General features: G+C 44.8%; 1 protein-coding gene and 1 long non-coding RNA gene across 18 annotated transcripts in view; one reads left to right on the top strand and one right to left on the bottom strand.

Annotated features, from left to right (window-relative positions):
* Atp13a4 (ATPase 13A4) overlaps window positions 1–21,101 on the bottom strand; it is a 137,734-nt gene that overhangs the window by 79,526 nt on the left and 37,107 nt on the right. For all 6 annotated transcript variants that reach the window (XR_005490999.2, XM_039088105.2, XM_008768796.4 and 3 more), the window contains one exon: window positions 3,879–4,052. Coding sequence is in view for 5 of the 6 variants with exons in the window: in XM_039088105.2 (XP_038944033.1) it covers window positions 3,879–4,052 (174 nt within the window). In the remaining variant the exon portion in view is untranslated. The remainder of the gene's footprint in view (window positions 1–3,878; window positions 4,053–21,101) is intronic.
* Window positions 10,480–17,203, top strand: LOC102552083 (uncharacterized). 12 transcript variants are annotated; one of them, XR_005491418.2, is made up of 6 exons: window positions 10,480–10,567; window positions 10,982–11,142; window positions 11,896–11,936; window positions 12,049–12,623; window positions 13,093–13,229; window positions 16,661–17,203. It is a non-coding gene; the product is annotated as an uncharacterized LOC102552083 (long non-coding RNA). The 12 variants fall into 12 exon arrangements; XR_005491419.2 differs by having other exon boundaries at window positions 10,488–10,567; window positions 11,035–11,142; window positions 16,661–17,201; XR_005491420.2 differs by lacking the exon at window positions 11,896–11,936 and having other exon boundaries at window positions 16,661–17,200.

Raw genomic sequence — 21,101 nt, 5'->3', positions numbered from 1 at the left:
CACAGACACACACATACATACTCACGTACACACACAAACATATACACATGTGTGCACACAGAGACACACATACACATACACACATGACACACACAGGCACACACACATACACACACATATACATATTGCACATACACGAACACACCAAACACACACAGCACACCACACACACACACAAACACACACACATACACACACATATACATATTGCACATACATGAACATACCACACACACACAAACACACACACACCCCACTGGCCTTTGATTATCTAGTTCATGCTTTGTAAATGGTTTTCATTCACATAACCAATCACTTCACATCAGTTCAAGAAAGACTAAATACCTGACTAGTCCCTAGTCCTGTTTTACCAATGGAGTAACCAATGTCCTGAAAAGCTGCTGACTGACTTCAGGGTCTCGTGCTGGAAGCCTGGCTCTTGACAGACAATCCCACAAGGAATCTGCCTTTGCCTTGGCACCTCTCTCTGTCTTTACTCATTCGTGGTCTTCCTCCTCTTTATTTCCTTTCAACCTGCTTCTCATCCATTGCCTTCATTTCCCTGCTTTCCCATTTCCTGCTCATTTCCTCTTATTTCTGTCTTCTCCTTGGGTCTTCCAGCCGCATTTGTCAGGGAGGCCACAGGCAGGCTAGCCCAGGGTCCACAGAGCTGGAATCTCTGAAAGGCAGAAGGTTCCTCTGCTTCTGTGGTTCTCTCTCTCTCTCTCTCTCTCTCTCTCTCTCTCTCTCTCTCTCTCTCTCTCTCTCTCTCTGCCACTTTACTATAAGCATAGTTCTTGTTTGATTTACTTTATATCCCTATCATCACTTCCCCTCCCTCCTCTCTTCCCAGTCCCTCCCTCTCACCTCACCTCCCCAACACCATCCCCTTTCTCTCCTCAGAAAAGACTCAGAAAAAGGGAGGCCTCCTATGGATATCAGCTCACCTTAGAATATCAAGTTGCAGTAGGACTAGGTGCATCTTCTACTGTGGCTAGGCAAGGCAGCCCAGTTAGGGGAACAAGAGTGAGCAACAGAATACAACCCTGCTCCTGCTGCCAGGACTCCCACACGAAGACTGCACAACTATTACACATGTGCTGAGGGCCTGGGTCCTTCCCATGCACGCTCTCTGTTTGGCGGATCCATCTCTGCGGCCCCCTATGGGCACAGGTTAGTTGATTCTATAGGTTTTCTTGTGGTGTCCTTGACCTCTCTGGTTCCTTCAATCCTTCATCACCTCATAGGGTCTTAATTCACATGAGAAAATGTCCTAATAAAAGGATCCTGAGCTGGGCATGCAACACAGTGGTATAAAACTGGCTGACCACAGCAAGGCTCTGGGTTTATCCTCACCACTATTTAAAGGAACCCCAAATAGCATTCATTCATAAATGTTTGTGTCTCCATTCAGAAAACTCACCTACCTCAGTAAGACACAAAAGCCATGTACTGAAGTCCACTTCTAACACTTGGATAAATCTGTTCTGTTTTATTTTCCCTCTTGATACTACATAAACTTTAATTGTCTTGGCTTGTATTCCTCTCCCAAAGAAGACATGAACTGATAGATGGGAGTTCTGACTCTATACACCAATTCTTTTCCTCACCATTTGGTCCTTTGCCGCAAGGTCTAACATCACCCAAGACCTTATTAAATACACAAATTCTTTGGGCCCCAACCTAAATCCAACAGATTGGCAACTCTGAGAACTTGACAGTTGAGGCTTGAAATCTGCTTTCAAAACTCGATAGTTGTTCTGATGCCAGCTGAGATTGGAACACAGGTGGCAGGAGTGCAGTGTGGTAGAAGCAGCCCTGGATGAGGGTCTGGGATGCAGGGAACTCCATCCTGGCCTCCATTTTGAGATGAGGTAAATTTTATCATGTCCCCAGAGTTTTACTTCCTCACCCATCAAATGCCTGGTGGTAAGTGCCTGGCACTTTTCTAGAACATTCTACATGTCTTCATGACATGAGCCTCCAAGTAGAGTTCAGGGTTTATCTTCGCCACCATTAAAAGGAACCCCAAACAGAATCAAAAGTGCTTGTGTTTCCATTCAATGGCTCAGAAAACACACCTGCCTTGCACAAGTCAGTCTCTGGATTTCTTCAAGTATAGAAGTTTAATCTTCAGGAATATCTAGTTAAATATGGTTGAATTAGTGAGGTAGTTACTAAGCTACCACTCATATTATGGTCCACATGTCATGTAGTGATTTGAAGGGACCAGGATCCAGTTAAAGGATGGAGCTTGGCTAGTTCCCTGACCCAAGCCAACCAAGATAAAACTGACTGGACTTCCAGGTTAATGAAATGTTTGCAACCCCATAAGAACAATGCCAACCAAACAGGGACTAAACCACCATCCAAAGAGTACACATGGACAGACCCATGGCTCCAGCTGCGTATGTAGCAGAGGTTGAGGTCCTACCAAGGCTAGACTCCTCCCCCAGTGTAGGGGAATGTCAGGGCGGGAAAGGGAGTGGGTGGATGGGTAGGGGAACACCCTCATAGAAGAAGGGGGAGGGGATGGAGGCTTTATGGACAGGAAAACAGAAAAGGGGATAACATTTGAAATGTAAATAAAAATATCCAATAAAAAAAAAAGAAAGCAACATTAGCTCAAGCTGTGTTAGATAGCAGGTTTCAGTGTAATGCATTTGGGAGTTGTGTTTCCTTTCGTTTTGTTTGGAGGCAGTGAGCTGTTTCATTCTGATTGACCAGCTGTAAAATGTGCTGCTATTCTTCTCTCCGGCTGCATAGATAAAATGTTTATCTAGAAAGATCGGTACGTATAAAAATATGTTACACTCCCAAAAGAGCATTGGTTCTCAATCTGTGGGTCAAGACCCTTCTGGAGACTTAAACAACCCTTCCATAGGGGTCATCTATCAGATATCCTGCATATCAGATATTTATATTATGATTTATAACAGTAGCAAATTTACAATTATGAAGTAGCAACACAAATAACTTTATAGTTGGGGTGTCACACCAAGATGAGGGGTTGCAGTATTAGGAAGACTGAGAACTACTGCATTAGAGAATGATTTATCAAAATTGGTTGTTGCCACAGGTCATCTGTGACAATGCCCTGCTAGAGAATAAGAAGGTAAATTAGTCAGGAGAGAATCTTCCAATAGATTCCCTAAATAGGAGTACCAGATCAGCCTGTCAGTCACCCCTTACAGATGCAGGAACTAGGAGTACAACGGATAACAGGCAAGGAAGTCCCTCCCCTTGGGGATTTCCTACAAAGATGATGCATGTGGTCTCAGTGCCAGGAGTGCCACAAGGAAGTGACAAGAACATACACAGAAAGAGCCCCACCTGATGCCACAGCCTTGAAACAGCAGAGAGTGGCAATGACCTCATGGGCAAAATGGCTGTATTTTATGCCCTAAGATTTCTGTAGAACAGGACACAGCATATCCAAAACTATGGCTCTCTCCTATCAGCAGAGGGAGAGAGCAGTTTCCTTAGTGGGCTGCTCCTCATCTCCCCAACTCCCTTGTTCCTTTCCCAGAACCATTCCTGTGGAGGCCATAGGTATGTTTGTACCAAGCTAGAAGTCAAGGGTCAGTAGGAACTTGGAATTAGTAGCTTGTAGCCTGACTCACTACTCTATACTACTCATTATTTTGGCAATCACATGTTTACATTTTCTCTAACATTTGCGAAAGTAGCAATTTTAAAAGGACTACCCTATGAAGTAACTCCTCTTAAGAAATCATATGGTACACAAATTCCTGCGTTCTAGGCAGGTGCACAACTATAGTAGAACGTACCCACCTTGGGGCCATCTCCTCCCAACGACCTTACAACACAATATCCAGGAAAAGAGACACAGTCTACAGAAACAGACGTATGCTTACTGTTGTCCTCAGCAACACAATGTCTGCTTCTTGCAGGGAACATGGGACACAGTTTGCCCATACACGCCAAGCTGGTCTCCAATAAAATACCAATGGGAGCATTCCAAGAGAAAAGATGGATCCAATGAGACAAAGAGCCTTCCGACAGCCTTGAGTCCGATAGCCAAATATTTCCTGAAAAAGAACCAAAAAAAATTATTCTAAGTGTTAGTCAGCAAAGATAATAGAACATCACGTTTTGGGATGAAATGGAGACAGGGGACAGGTGAGGGGAGGGAAGGTAGAAAAAATGAACCTGGATTCCTGATCAAGAAGTTTCAGACATGATTCCTAACCTATGAGGAGGACTTTTTAGCCAAGAAAAGCAATATCTACAGTCAGAACACCCAGCTACCCTGGACCAAGCACTATCCCAGGTGCTAAAATACATGGTCTAGTCTAAGTCTCCCAGTCACCCCCATTTCTACATTATTCCAGAAAGGAGATAATACTCTCCTTGTTGAACAGATGATACAAAGGGGCTCAAGACAGCTGATGCACTGACTTGTCTAAAGCCACACAGCTAGAATATCAGTGGCTAAGTCTTGGACAAACCCAATTCTGCCAGCTACCACACCTTGAATTTGACTCCAAATATTAACAGGCATGACCACAACCATGTGACAGGGACACTAGTTGATGACAGTGGCCAAATGATACCAGTGACTCTAGGGTCAGGAGGCTAAAGAGCAATTGGAGCAGGAAACAGGCCCAGAATTTAGAGTAGTATTTAATGAAAGAATGAAAGAATGGCCAACTTGCTTTAGGGAACCTGGGGTTCAGCTGTCTCTTCCAACTCCCTTGTTTAATAACAAAAGAGTTTTCTATCCAAAAGGAAATGTCATGGCAACCATTTGGTTGTTAGGCAGCAACTATGTGCCATGAAGGATGATTACTAGAGCCTGAAAAAAAATGGTTATTAGAGGAGGAGTCTCATCTCCCATCTATGATTATCTAGACAAACTTCCTTCTGAGAACCGTCTGGGACAAAATAGAAAAGCAGTTCTGAAGTTCATGGCTTGAGTCCCACACAACGATATACCTCAAAGTCAGAGGGACACCTCATGCTGGTGATAAAGGCTAAAACTGAGACAGGGAAGGTGCTAGGTATTCTGGGTAAAAGTACAACTAGATTGAGTCACTTTGGTTTCAAAACTCGGTGTTCCTGACTAATAGACATGTGCAGCTATTTGTCACCTTCACAATGCGACAACCATAACACAAACTTGCTATGGGGTGGAAATACCTGAATATATGTAAGTCTACCTCAGAATTCCTCCTCCTCATACTCCTCTTCCTTAAACTCCTCCTCATACCCCTTCTCATACTCCTCCTCCTCCTCTTCTTTCTTTTTCTCTTCCTTCTCTTTCTTCTCTTCCTACTGCACTGCTAGTGCAAATAATGCCGCTGATACTGTCACTTCTCTGCTGACATTACTGTGACTTGGCCCCATTGCCTGTACACAGACATGAACACCTAGGCCCCGGTTTACTGGCAGCCAGAGCTAAGAATTCCCAGTCTCAACCGTCGTGCTTTTGCTAGGCTGTTTTAAAGTAACAACTACACCGACCATCAAGCTTGATATCACCAACTTCTCTGTCTCGTGGGATGAAGCCTTCATCTACAGAAGAGCGTCTAGGACTCTTGGTTGAGCAGAACTCTAGTGTGCATTCCTAGATTCCTCCCTGCCACAGTAGCGCAGTCATCAGGGAGCTGAAGAGCAACTTGCAGCATTATCTAATTTGGTGTGACTTTTCTGAAATGCTCTGATCTCATTGTGCAGTGTAGACATCTCTCCTGACTGGAAGCCCTTCTGGTCAAGCTCAAGCTACTATTCCCCAGCTGACAAGACTGGACCAGCTCTGCTCCACATCTAGCCTGCAGGCATACTCTGTTAACCCCACTCTAACAGGTGTGCCTGCCCCATGTCTCTTCTGCTGTTGCACATGGTTTTACATATACCAGCTCTACTTCCTGTCATTCTATTACTTCCTAAAAGTAGTATTTAAATGTTTCCTTATATTGTCAGTCAAGCCCCATGTAATTTGCATGAGTTACTCTGTGCTAAGGTGCAGACTTCACTGTTAACATTTGATAGTGTCCTCCTGACTAATATCCAAAATATACAAAGAACTCAAGAAGTTAGACTCCGGAGGGTCAAATAACCCTATTAAAAAAATGGAGTTGAGAGTTAAACAAAGAATTCTCAGTTGAGGAATATTGAATAACTGAGAAGTACCTAAAGAGATGTCAATATCCTTAGTCATCAGGGAAATGCAAATCAAAACAACCCTATGATTCCACCTCACACCAGTCAGAATGGCTAAGATCAAAAACTCAGGTAACAACAGATGCTGGCGAGGATGTGGAGAAAGAGGAACACTCCTCCATTGTTGGTGGGATTGCAAGCTGTTACAACCATTCTGGAAATCAGTTTGGAGGTTCCTCAGAAAATTGAACATAGTGCTACCTGAGGACCCAGCTATACCACTCCTGGGGATATACCCAAATGATGTTCCACCATATAATAAGGATACATGCTCCACTATGTTCATAGCAGTTATGAGGTTAAGTTGCAAAAGTTAACATGTTGACATCACTACTGTCTTGCAATGATTTGCTTATAAAGTTCCTTCCCTGTCTGTGAATATTCTTGAAGCAATTGTTCTGTCTCCCCGTTCCCCACCTACTGTCACCTCCCATAAAAAGAGATTGATGAGACAGGCAAATAATAGCATTAGAAAAATTTTCAAAGGATATTATGCAATAATCAACTCATGGCAGGCTACCTGCATTATAGAACAATACACCATCCCTCTCTTTATCTTCCACCCACACACTCTTCTTCCCATAAACACAGAGACACATACACAGGTCCCACAGGTACATTCCACTGCCCTGTTCTACAAGGTCCATGAGGTCAACTCAAGCTGATCTTACAGAGTTCACTCTCAGAAATGTACCTGTGGGCCTGTCACAGTCAAGGACCTGGTAAATGCAGAATCGTGATAACATAGGAGTGTTGTACTAAGGTTGTAGTCTGCCATATCAGACAGCCTTCCTGAGCCCAGCACAAATGGGGTTCTCCACCTAATCTGGGACCCAACCCATACTCTACCTGGAGAATGTCACATAATCCCTGGTGAAATAACAGACTCAATTTTCTGGAATGCCTCTCTATGCAAATAAGGTAGTCCTAACCTCAGCCAATGAAACTTCACTCTAAGAAGAACCCCTTCCCTCTCTCCAAGGTGTGTGTGTGTGTGTGTGTGTGTGTGTGTGTGTGTGTGTGTGTGTGTCCCTGTTTCACCACAAGGTGTATTCTTAGAAGCCCACCCCGAATAAAGAATAAAGTCATGTGAACAAGCTAAGACCATCTCAGAGATGTTCTGTTAAGATCTTTGGAGAACCCCTGCCCCTGCATTGCGTGGCAGCATCTATACACCCTGAGTGGGAGGAAACAGCGAACTCCAGGACACAGAACCACAGCTCACCCCAATCGGCACATCACCTAGGATCATGAAGGTACAAGTCAGAGTACTGTCTACAACAGGAGAGTGGCTATCTCCAAAGAATCCTGATATCGTCATATAAGGTCTCAACGAATCCTTGGGGTAGCGCTCAGCCTTTGAGTCCCAGGATCTCCCAGAAGACTGAGCCTTCATGGGAAGAAGACTCAAGATCAGCAGATCTCAGGAGCTGAGCGCACCAAAAGAGAGAAATGGATGCTGTTGCCGTGCCACCAGGCAAGCACGCATGTTAACACCGACCACGTGCTGCTCTCCAATAGAGCTCTTTCCGCAGTTGGAATGCTTCTGTGCCAGGGGTTCAAGTGCAAACACAGTTCTTAAAACGGGCTCTAGAACCTTCTAAGACCATCCCTCAGTCTGATCATTAGCCACTTCCCCATCTCACTACAGTTAATTGCACTAGTCTAGGGACAACTTTGCATCTCCCCGCAGACTTCATTAAACCGTTTGAAAGTTTAAAAAGATCACATTTTTAAGAGTTTACCTCCCTGAAGATAATCCCTTTCCCCCTTATTTCCAAACGTTGAGTGTGAAAAGAATGTTTCACTGTAATTTGCATGTGTTACAGCAGATTGCGTTAAGGGGGAGCAGCAAGGGGAAGGGGTGGTTTTCTTTGCTGCTTGCTTCTACTCTAGGACCTCAAAAAATCCTGTCCCTGTGATTTCTCATTTGCCACTCTTAGGTAAAAGGAGAATTCCATAGGCTTCTAAGCTAATTTGAAATTCAGATTCAAGTGAGAAATTCTCAGTCTAAACAGCCTAACACAGAAATCTGAAGCGGGAGAAGGAAAAGAAAAGGGTTGTGGTTGGTTTGTTTGTTCATTTGTTTGACTTGGTAAATAGTTCTTCTTTTTTTTTAATTTATATTGCCAGTTATTTCCCCAGTTATTTTCACATAAAAATGTTATTCATACATCTTCTTTTGAAATACACCTAAAATTGTAAAACTACTATACCCAGATTCTTACCCTGTAAAACTCAGCTGGAGATCACAAAAAAAAAAAGACATGCACAAAATAACCCAAGCTATTTAATGAGTGGAGATGTTGTGTTGCAATCTGTCCACACCATGGGATTTCAAGAATATGAACTTTTAGTGAAAAACAGAAAGAAAAAAAAAAAACAGGTGCAAAGGCTTACAGCAGTATCATAACTTTTTATGAATTTTAAAACAATTTCAATTTAAAGGGGGGATAATAAACGCATAGACAAGACAATGACTACTCCATAGAGGAGGGAGAACTACAGTTCTTAAAGTGAACACCACTCAAGCCTAGTGGCACATATCTGTAATGCCAGTCCTCAGGGAGCTGAGGCAGACAGATCATAAATTCAAGGCCAGCCTCAGTGACAGAACACTGTAGAAAGAATAGCTTGTGTCTGTAAGGATGCGGCGCCTGTCAATGACAAATATGATGGCCGATGGCTTAGGCAGAAAATAGGAGGTTGAACATCCAGCAGGCAGAAAGGATTCTGGGAGAGAGCCAGGTGCGAGAGATTCACCCCAGAAGATGTGATGAGACCTGAGCACAGGTAACCAGCCACGTGGCAGAATGCAGATTAGGATATATAGCTTTTTAATGTTGTGATCTAGTGAGAGAAGAGCCTAGCTATATGGCCAAGGTATTGGTAAATATATTTTGAATCTGAGTCTTATTTCTGGGAGCATGGGGCGAGGAAGAGACACTTCAAACTTCTACAGAACACTGTATATGGTGGTGGGTTCATCACTAAGTTAATGTAGCACATGAACAAATGATGTGAACGTATCATGAATTAAAGATTATAGACAGTCTAATTGTAAACCCCCGAGTTCTTAGGAGGAAAAGTCCAAACGAACCAGCCAGAATGAAAAGAGATGTCCCTCAATGGAACAAATGCTCCCTGACTTTCTAGCCTGGCTTTTTTTTCCCCAAGCCAAGGCCACCTGTCAGACAGGTCCTGTTTTCCTTCTCTTCTTCATTCTCCCTGAAAGCTAGTGAGTAATTCCCATCTAGAGGGATTATTTTTCCCCAAGGACATGATCACTCTCAACTTGGTAAACGTTGCTTCTGGAACACAGGGTCCAAAAGCCAGGAATCATGTGACGCTTCCACACTGCAGAGGACAGTCCCTTCTATCCCCCATAGTGGGAAACAACACCAATGTCCAAAACCCTGGCTGCAGACATTATAGCTTCCCCCACCTGACTTGAGAAGATCCTTAGGTCCTATGCCTACTACCGCATTCTCGGTTCCAGAGAATCGGAATATTTTCAGTTTAGAATCTATGGGGGGAAAGGATATGTCCACAATGCTAACTGACCACTGCTATGATTTTGATATAATTTTTAATCTCCTAAGGGTCTGTATGCCCAGAGCTTGGTTTCTAAATGGGAGCATTGGATGGTAGTGGAGCTTTGAGGGAGGGAAGGTAATGGGCATCCTTTTTGGTTGGTTGGTTTGTTTGTTTGTTTGAACAACTCAGCAAAATAAAATTCCCGTTTATTTTTGGACATTATTTCACACATACATCAAACAAGCCAAAAAAAAAAAAAAAAAAAAAAAACAGCCAAGTTCATAGACCAAAAAAAAAAAAAAGGAAAAAAAAATTTATCTTTGGCTTTTTTAATCATCTCATACAAACCAACTACTTATAGTACAGCTAGGTACATATGCAGAAAAAGTTACCAGAATGCTCAGAATTAGATTGTTGTTGTTGTTGTTATTGTTGTTTTTCAAGGTTTTTTTTCTCCTTTGAGATTATAATGAACACGGCCGCACCACAAGTAAAGTCTGAGGAAGGACAGAAAACGCTCTGGAGGCTGGTTCAGTCACCCGTTATCAGTAAAAATGGTTGACCCCTAACAATATGTACAAAAATACAAAATGTAAATAAGAAATTCAAACTTTCCTTTTAAAGTATGTTTAAGAAAAATAGCAGGGCCTGGGAAGCTCTGGTTCTCTTCTCCTCCCATGTTGCTAATTCATGTCGTGGTTTGGGTGGGGCGGTGGAGAGCATATGTTATCTGTGGGTGGCTCTGCCCTCTGTGGGCGGGCGTGGCCTGCTTCTCTACTCGAAGAAGATCACATTAAAATTCTGAGACTGGAAGTGGAGGGTGAATAGGTCACGGTGTGTAAAGGTTAGCTTTTCCTTTTGCTGTCTGGTCATCCTCATCAGGCTTCTGCTTCTTGGTGTCAATCAACATCATCACCCTCATCATCATCCTCAGCTACTGGCTTGCCCGTAGGAGCCTCATCTTCCTCATCTTCCTCTTTCTCCTCCTCCCCCTCCTCCTCCCCCTCCTCCTCCTCATCCTCTCCTCCCCCCCTCCTCCTCCCCCTCCTCCTCCCCCCTCCTCCTCCTCCCCCTCCTCCTCCCCCTCCTCCTCCCCCCTCCTCCTCCTCCCCCTCCTCCTCCCCCCTCCTCCTCCCCCCTCCTCCTCCTCCCCCTCCTCCTCCCCCCTCCTCCTCCTTACATTCTTTCTCTTCTTCATCTACCTCATTGTCGGCCTCCTGCTCCCCCTATCCCTCATGTTGAGCATTCCCATCGGCAGATGCGTCTCTTCCATTCCCTGCCTTCTCCACAACTTCCTTCTTCTCCTTCAAGTCCTTGGTGGTGATCTCGGAGCTGGTATCCACTGCGGAGTCTGACATGGTGGGGCACGCCGATGGTCCGGTGCTGCGAATAAGGAATTAGTCGAGCTCGAGGACTCTGGTGAGAAAGCTACCGGAGTCCAGGTTGGAAAAGGCAGTAGGCGGCGAAGGTGGCTGCAGTGAGCGCAGAGCAAAGATGGCTTTTCAGTGGGGACTGGCTTTTGAGTAGCCAGCGGGGGCATAATGGGCATCCTTATGTGCTCAGAGACAAGTCTCTGAAGAGAAAGCTTATTGCCCAGAGTGATGGGACCAGAAGGTTGTTGCAGGAGCATGAACCTGCAAAAGAAGCCCAGAATATTCTCTGGCTTCCAGTATCAGGGGCAAGGCTTGTCTGTGGCCACACCACCCTGGGCTACCCAGTCTTGTTTGATTTCATTCCTAAGCAAGATCAGACCTGGTTAGCATTTCACTGGGAGACAGAAGCTTTCGCTTCCATGCACACTCCTAACATCGGCCATGCAGCCTCCTGAGTCTGCATTGTCAACCTCCAGAACTAGGAAACAAATAAACCTAGATTTGGGGGGAGTTTTTAGGGGGCAGTGTTTTGCTTTGCTTTGGTATGGTATGGTTTGGTTTCATTTGGTGGGTGCGTGGGTGGTTGGTTGGTTGGTCATCGGTAGCCATGAACAGCTGACAAGGAGCAAAACGATGCAGTCATCAGTAGTGGTTACAATGTGGATCAGGAAACTGGGGTGCGGAGCAAGGAAGCAAATTCCCCACATGAGGCTTCTTCCTGCCTGCGTGTCTGACTTGTTCCTATGCTGGTCCTTATCTGGTTCACCCCGCCCCACCCACCCGCCATGACTGTTTCCAGTTCCCTTGTGTTCCATGCCCTCTCCAGCCTCAGCATCTCCGGTAAGACCCAGAATTTCATGTAACCTAATTTCACTTCCCGGCTTGGGATGTGGCTCATCCCTCCTTCTCAGCCCTGGAATGCCGCCTATCTAGTCACAACTCCCCTTCGCAGGATTACTGAACGAAACAGAAGAACGACACTTCTTCTGTCTAGCACCAGAACCAAGGAAATGATCGTCAAAGTATTTCCATGCTGTAATCCCCAGGACAAAGTCTAACTTCAGTTCAATTAAAACTGACTACTATATCTAGGGCCATGGGTAAGGTATGTCTGCGAAAGATAAAATTATCACCTTCAAAGTTCTAGCAGGAAAGAAGATGAGTTTTAAAATAGCTATAGTTCAGGACAGAAGAAAAAAAATAAGTGCCGTATGAAACCCACAAAAGGCAAAATTAGTTTCAGATGATGAAGAGATCCTACCAAGATGATAATTAGCAAGCGCCTTGCAGGAGAATGGCTGCTTGAAATTGACTTGGAAAGAATTGATAGAATTTCAATAATTGGAAAAGGAGAATAAGAGAAAGGCGCTCCAAGTGGAGGGACTAGCCTCTAGAAAAGGGGCAGAGAATGGAAACCTGGAGTACGTTTAAGGACAAAATGACAGTTGACTGTTTGACAGGAATGTCGAGGAAGTTTTAGAAACGCAACTCTGGAGCTGGGCATGACAGCACACGCTTGGATGCAAGGTAGGAGGGTCGTGAGTTCAAAGACATCCTGAACTACATAGTGAGTTCGAAGCCTGTATTGTACAGTAAGACCCTGTCTCAAAAAGGTAGAGGGGGCAATGAGGGAGGAAGGGAAAAGACAGAAAATGGCAGGAGGGAAGAGGGGAAGGGAGGAAAGGTCCCAAATAGAGCAATGTGCCCATAACTTTCGGCTAGGAAGGGTTTGGGATTCTAAGGATGTAGATATTATTTCATCTAATGGCTTCCCAAAAGAAAATTTACTTACAAAATATACCTCAATCTTTTCTGGTCCACAGCTATGGATGGACCTCCTGTGGTTGCCCTAATTCTAGCATTCTCAGGCCAACGGAGGCTGAGGCCACGGCCCATGGTCACTGTGTCAGGCGAGGCTCTGACTAAGAAAGCAAGGAAAACAAGCGGATGTGCTTGGGCTTCAGTTTCTTTTAACTACACCATTCCCTGTTCTTAGCCCAGGATGCCGTCATCCAGGACTCTGAAAACTCTTCTTTGTCACGAGCTTAGGCAGAAAGTCTCTCCAGCCGTGGGTCAGAATAAGGAAGACCAGGTTCAAGGAGGCCAAGGCATGAACCTAGAGTCGCCCAGCTGGTACGTACCAAAGCCAAATCTCTCCTAATTAAAATTCTATCTAACAAGCCTGCCTCTCATAAAGATCAAACCCTCTGATAGTCTCACTAGCAGGTGTCTTCCAGACTTGCTGATTGTTCACAATGGAGCTAATGGATGTGCTGCCCAGACAAGTTCCAGGTTCCCCTTAAACAGGTTTTTCACAAGCTTCAAACCAATTGAGGAGTGTGAAGAAACCAGCGAGAGACACTCCACCCAGCAGCCACTCGAACCAACAGTGGTTTCTGCAGACAGCAGTCTAATCTCTTGGTCTGGCAAGGCTGGGCAAGAGATCATTTTCCAGGCTCACCTGCAATGCTGAAATTGGAACATCTTTTCCCACGCATGTCCTCAGTACTAGAAATAGTCCCAGTTCCTGACATAAAGCAATCGAAGCCCTAGGGATTCCCGCATGATGGTCATGTGTGCTTTCGTTCTGCCTGGGCCCTGTGTGTTCACACCCCAGTTTAGGGTGCGATATGAACTCAAGCTTCGGGAAATGCTGGGATAGCTAGGCGGGGGATGGGAGGCTTCAGGGGGGGAGTTTGTGGCCAGAGGGATGGGATTTTCCATCCCCACTTCAGGCTCAGGGGATGGAATGAAGGCCAGAGACTGGGTTCAGATCAATCTTCTCTATGAAGTACTACCTCCCTAAGATCCCAAATGATAACATCAGAGAGCTTCAATCACACAGTTGACAATCACATGACGGTCTCAGCCAAGAGAGTCTCAGTCTCAACTCACTGGGAACAGCAGCTATGGAGCAAGGGCCCTTCTAGGTCACACATATACATTTTCTTCTGACTGTTCATTTTTATTCTTTACAATAACCAAAAATATCAATAAATAAAACATTTTCCAAAGTCTTATGAATCGTCCTAGCACATTATCAAACATAGATGTCTGGGGCATATGTGAACCAAATGACACCATATCCAAGACAGACCTAAGTGTGGGGAATCTGGGGACCACATCCTTGTGATTGGCTTTTGAGGTGGGGACTTTCTTATTGAACTGAGTCTATAAGTCCATGGAGTCTGAAACTCTCATTGGGTAGTTAAAATCAGAATTGTATTGAAATATAAGAGAATCATTTGAGTTCCTGAGAATAAGACTATGAAAAGAGATAGTCACATTTGATTCCAGAAGTATGAGAAAAATAAAATGATGGTGGTGGTGGTGGTGGTGGTGGTGGTGGTGGTGGTGGTGGTGGTGGTAGTGATGGTGGTGGTGGTGGTGGTAGTGATCATCAATGACAATGATAAAACCCCAAACCTAAGTGGTAAGAAAATTAGAGCACAGGCAGGCAGTACCTGAGGTCACCACCTGTCTAGGCAGACTGCTCACCCACCACACAGTATGCTGACCTAAAGTCCACAGGGAGGAGAGTGCAGGAGAACACTCTTAAAAGGCAGCACACTTAAAGGTGATGTTTCTGATTAGACTTGTTAGTTTATCATCTGCAAGTGACTCCCCAGCTAAAGTAAGTTAGAGTAATCATTCCTGTATCAAAAAACAAAAAACTACCATATGAATGAATTGGGCTTGAGGAGGTATGCATGTCATTCAGACAGAGTGTGAGGAAAGGGGACGTAAGGTTGACTAATCATTTCTCAAGGACACCTTGGTAAGTGGGTCCCCAACAGCAGTCAGATCTCAGTTTCGCTCACTACAGTCTGAAACAGTTATAGAGCCACGCCCTAGCACTTCATTCTTTATATCCCTGGGAAGCCTTATCGCCATCCGATACTTCTATTTCAAGCACATTTGTCTGTCGATCTGTGTCTATGTCTGTATTGTCTGTGTGTCTATGTTTGTGGGTCTGTTTTTGTGTGTATGTTTGTTAGTGTGTTTGTGTGTATGTGTCTGTGTGTATATTGTCTCTATGTATGTGTCTGTCTGTATATTTGTGTGTGTGTGTGTGTGTGTGTGTGTGTGAGTATGTCTCTCTGTGTATGTCTGTGTGGGGGGTGGCTGTCTGTGTGAGTGTCTGTGTGTCTGTGTCTCTCTCTGTGCATCTCCGTGTGTGTTTGTGTGTATTTGTGTATGTCTTTCTGTGTGAGTCCTGTGTCTGTGTGTCTTTGTGTATGTTTCTGTCGGTGTCTGTGTGTGTGCAACTATGTATGTATGTGTGTATATGTGTCTGCATGTATACGTTTGTGTGTCTATGTGTGTCTCTATGTATGTGTCTCTGTGTGTATTTATCTGTGTGTATGTGTCTGTCTGTGTGTGTCTCTCTGTATTTCCATGTGTGTCTATGTGTGTGTGTCCCTCTGTGTGTCTGTATGTGTCTATATATATGTATGTATCCATGTGTGTATTTATGTGTGTGTGTATGTGTGTGTGTGGTCTTACTAGAATACATATTTTTAAAGTTCAGAAGAATGTCCATCTGTCATGTTGATTGCTGAATCCCTAGCACAGAGCAAACCAACTTCTGCCCCACACCAGGTCCAGATAAAGTTTTGCATGAATAAAAGGCTTAGTCTACATCATAAGACTTTTGATCTAAGCAAGTAGATGGTAATATTACAAGACAGGGCAAAAGTCAGAAATGATAATCATAAGCTGGTGACTCTTCAACAGACATCCAAAGCAGCTCAGCTATCAAAGAGGAAAGCTGCAACCCTGCAAGCATCCTTCAAAAAGACATAAGAGGGAAAGAAACCCTCTGAGGAGACATGATCATACTCAACATCACTCCAGTAGTCCTTAACCCATGGAAAAATGGCATCGACAACCAACTTTATGCCCCAGTATGGCTGTGTCTTGCCCTGAACCATCACCAGTCACTTGACCCAGGAGGATAGAGAGGAGAGCCTTCCTATGAGCTCCGCAGTGGATAAGCAATGGAGCTGATACAGCCAAGCCCCGCTTTCTCCACATCTGTAACATGGGCTTTCCATCATGTCCCCCTGCTGTAGAGCCAAGGCAACTTTCTGAGGAAGCCTGCCCCACGTTCAGGCTGCCCTCCTGAGAGCAGGGAACCATAGTGGCAGAATCCACCTCAATTGACAACTTTACGCATGTTCTCTTTTTCTATTTTACCAAACTGCTAACATGCCATGAATAGCGTCTTGCAACTCGCCTGTCCATGCATTTCACCATTGCAACAGGTCAATGGATGTTTACCTAATATCAAAGCCACGTTCTGACAACAGCAGTGGGCTCACTTGCATCCACCACAACTGCTTTTTCCAAACAGTATCAGCATTGTTCTATTTCTTACAAAACCTAATAGTGAGTGGGCATCTATAATTATCCATTAAACTCAATGTATTTAATGTGCTTTTATATGGATATACACACTGTGGTATTAATAGCTACATATTGAGTAGGATTTAATGCCCCATATTCCCCAGTAAGGACACTCTTTTATGGTTCCTTCATTCCAGTTCTTTCCTTGTTCACAGAGCTGCCTCACAGAAGAGCCCGCCTTCCATAGAAGCTTACATGCTACGAGCTACACCCTGCTGATTCCAGATGTTCTACAAGGGCAACAGAAATGGGACCCCATCTCCAGCTGCTTCTATTTTTGTTTTTGTCTACTTGCTTATTTGTTTAGGAATAATTACATTTATTCCCATGGGAGAACAGGAAAAAGCAATCTAAGTTTTCATTTTTTTAATTTTTGTTCTGTTATTTGGGGTCCTAGTAAAAACTTAGAAACAATTTTGTGTTAATTAAAGTTTGATTCTGGAGCTGGCATGATGGCTCAGAGGGAAAAGGCACTTACTGCATGCACACTCCTGGCAAACTGAGTTGAATACTCAGACCCACGCAAAGGTAGGAGAGAAAATCAAAACCACAAAGTTGTCCTCCAACTCTCCATATATGCAACATCGCACATGCACACACACACACACACACACACACACAAACACATACATATATAGACACATATATCAAATACATACATACACACGCAAACACACACATAAACAAGCACATATATCAAACACATACATACACACACATACACACATATGTGTGTGTATACATGGACACACATATCAAGCACACAAATACACACACACACACACAAAATAACATGGCTTTTGAAGTTTGACTCTATAGCACACAAAATAAGATTTTCCTTAGAATGGTGTTTTGGAATTGTTTTCATACAGTGGCCCCCAGAAAATCACAATAATATTTTCATATTGCAGATAAAGTAAAGAGACCAAACTGTTTAAGGATGGAGAGACAACCATCCCATCCCTCCTGTAAGAATCACAGGACTGGACCCACCTAAGTGGAGGATCTCTCAGGAGCAGTAAAAGGCCACGTCAGAGGCCAGTGGTGTTTGAAGATGTGACCATATATTTCTCCCAAGAGGAATGGGAGCTTCTTAATGTGACTCAGATCCTGTATGTTGAGGTGGTGACAGAGAACTCCACACTCATGAGCTCTCTGGGTTGTTCCTGTGCAGTAGGAGATGAGGAAACTCCTTGTAAACAAATATCAGAGAAGTCCTGTGTGTGTGGAACCTGGCAAAATAACCCAGACACCACAGACTCCAGCCCCAGGGATCCCCCTACAAGAAAAAGCTGTGCAAGATCAGTGAGTATCAATCATCTTTCGTCCCCAGCCCACCCATGGGCAACATCAGGGAGCCCACAGTACACAAAACCCAGTCAAATGCAAGGACTCTGGGTCAAACTTCCAGAAGGCCTTCATTCCCTCAATCACCATCAACTCACTCTGATTGGAGACATTTCACTTGCAGAACAGGCAAGAATGGCTTCAAGGAGAACTCAACCTCAGTTAGTTACAAAGAAAATATTCGTGGTGGAGTAACACTCACGTGTGCAGTTAGCGTGAGAAGGCCTTCAGTTATCTCTGTACACTGAAGAAACAGCTGAAGTGCACACAGGATTAAAGCCCTTTCAGGTGCAGTGAATGTGGGTAAACATCCACAAGGAAGGCTCTTGCTCTGCACTAGAGAATGAGCTTAAGACACAGCAAGTGTAGGAAGGCCTTCAGCCCTCTGTGTGGCTCTGGAATGTTGGAGAAAGACTCTGTGAGCACAGGGAATGTGGGAAGTGCCTTAAAGACAGCAGCAGCATCCTTCTCAAAGAGGACACACTACAGTGAGGCCTTCTGAGTGCAAGCAGTGTGGGAAAACCTGTATGACCCACTCTGGCCTGCATCAGCCTTGAAAGCCCATAGGAGCAAGCAGCCTCCAAGTGTAGCCTGTGTGGGAAAAACTTCACTACCAGGTCTTATGGCGAGCAGCATCTGTGGCTTCACACAGAAGAGAAGTCCCACAAGTGCATAGAATGTTGGAAAGCCTTCATGGTTCTACCCTCATATGATGCAAAAACATCTATCCTGGGGAAAGGCCTACATGGCCAGGCTACTCGAGAAAGCCGTAAGCCTCTCAAGGCCTTTGGGGAGTGCTGACTGACAGGAGCCAAACTTTGTGCATCCCAATGCCCACAATTGTTCATGTGTGCCACAAATGTGGGAAGCTCTCACGGGCCACATTGCTTTCTCTTAGCAGGGTTGTCATTGCCAGTTTCTGTCACACAAGCCACCCTACCTTTACCACTTGGTCCAGTGTGTGCTTCGGTCACTACAGTGTGCTCAGAGAAGCTCATTTCAAGTCCTCTCTTCCCAGATAGAAGAGAATCATGACTGGTGGTTCTCCTAATAGGCCTCATCCCTTCTGTATTGCCAGTTTGGGTATGGACCTGACCCAGGTCTGGTGAGGTCAAGTTCTCTCTCTCTCTCTCTCTCTCTCTCTCTCTCTCTCTCTCTCTCTCTCTCTCTCTCTCTGATCTTTGGGATTGCTTGCCCTCTTCAATGATAGTGTTTTTCATGCTCAGGAAGACATTTGTATTGTTTAGAAGTGTGTGGTAATAGAGGCCATATTGTTTTAGCCACCTTTCTTTTTTTTTGTTTGTTTGTTTGTTTGTTTTCTTATTATTTCTTTTTTTTAATTAACTTGAGTATTTCTTATTTACATTTCGAGTGTTATTCCCTTTCCCGGTTTCCGGGCAAACATCCCCCTAATCCCTCCACCTCCCCTTCTTTATGGGTGTTCCCCTCCCCATCCTCCCCCCCATTGCCACCCTCCCCCCAACAATCTAGTTCACTGGGGGCTCAGTCTTAGCAGGACCCAGGGCTTCCCCTTCCACTGGTGCTCTTACTAGGATATTCATTGCTACCTATGAGGTCAGAGTCCAGGGTCAGTCCATGTATAGTCTTTAGGTAGTGGCTTAGTCCCTGGAAGCTCTGGTTGCTTGACATTGTTGTACTTTTGGGGTCTCGAGCCCCTTCAAGCTCTTCCAGTTCTTTCTCTGATTCCTTCAACGGGGGTCCTGTTCTCAGTTCAGTGGTTTGCTGCTTTTAGCCACCTTTCAAAACAACAACAATAACAACAAAGAATCCCAGAGTTCCCAGTGATGCTGACGCCAGGGAGAGGGGGAGCTTCCCTCCTGCATCGCTGGCAACACAGTAGCTTCCCTTTCTCTCCTTTTGTGCAATCAGGTCAAACTGGGCAGAACTGTTGTTGTCACTGCTCCACTATTCCATGTTTGCCCACCCCTGTGCATCGGGAATTCTAGGCCAATCTAGAATGTATATTGAGATCCTGTCTTTCTTTAAAGGAGGTGGGGATAGGGGAGCAACCACTTAGTTCAGGCCAGAAAAGATATTTGCCACCGAGCCTTGACAGCCTGAGTTTAATCTCTAGAACCCACGTGGTAGAAGGAGACACCTGTAAGTTGTCCTCTGACATTCACACATGTGCCATGCATGGCAAATGTGGGTTACACACACACACACACACACACACACACACACAGAGAGAGAGAGAGAGAGAGAGAGAGTAAGTGCGTGTAATTTGATTTTTCAAAAAGTACCCTTCAAAAGCAACTTTCTCCATGATCCTTCCTGAATAAGAATAAATCAAAAATCAAAACTAATCTCGTTGCCTGTACCCTCCTTTCTGAATCAGCACAATTCATTACACGGCCAGTTGTGACTCAGAACACCAGGAATTCCCTTTCCTCGCCTCCTCCTTCCCCAAGCATGCAACGAGCCTGAGCTCTACGGTCTCCTCCATGGTTCTCAAGTTGTTTGCTGAGACTCCTTCCTTGGTTGGAGGGCGATGCTCCCTCCTCCGCCGTAGCATCCAATGCTATCCTTATCCAAGGGTGCTCAAGCTGCTTCATCGTGTTCTTCCCCAGACGTAAATCTCATTTCATTTCCTCACCGGAGTCCTAGGTTGTCTTGGTCTACCAGCTTTCTTGAGATGTTAGGTCTTACATGCTTTGCCCACAAAACCTAAGCAAACCTTTGTGGCTGGCCACAGACTTCAAACCCTCCAGTCACTGTGCAGCATGTAAAAGGTTCCCTCTTATCTTCCCCCTTATCATGTCAATCTCAGTTCCCTGTTCTCCTCATCTGACCCTACCACGCTCAGCGGTACACCATGCATCGGCTTCCCCAAGCTACATCCAGTTCTTTGAACAGAATGTATTTTCTTCCTTCACATCTCAAAATCTTCGAACACTGTGTCTCCTTGGCTCCCAGGGTCCTTTTCCTTGTGGGGCTTCTTGCTCCTGCTCATCCATCCTCTCAAACAATGCTTCTTCACTGAAGCTATCCAGAGGTTGGATGCAGCTTTCTTTGTTCATACTGGACTTGCATGAAGCTGCCACAGTGGGGTCACCCACACCCAGTCCTCTACCAGTTTGGACCCAGGACTTCTCTTGGCATATCTGATCCATATCACGGGGACTTATATATGATAGGTGTTCGACACACAAGGAAGGGGAGAGAAAGAAAGGAGAGGAAGCTAGGAAAGGGACAGGAGGAGAAAGGAAGAGAAATGCGTTAACAGTA

Source organism: Rattus norvegicus, chromosome 11 (assembly GCF_036323735.1).
Source record: "Rattus norvegicus strain BN/NHsdMcwi chromosome 11, GRCr8, whole genome shotgun sequence".
NCBI classification, from domain to species: domain Eukaryota; kingdom Metazoa; phylum Chordata; class Mammalia; order Rodentia; family Muridae; genus Rattus; species Rattus norvegicus.
Note: the sequence above shows the minus strand (reverse complement) of the source record. Positions and strands in the feature narration are given on the sequence as shown.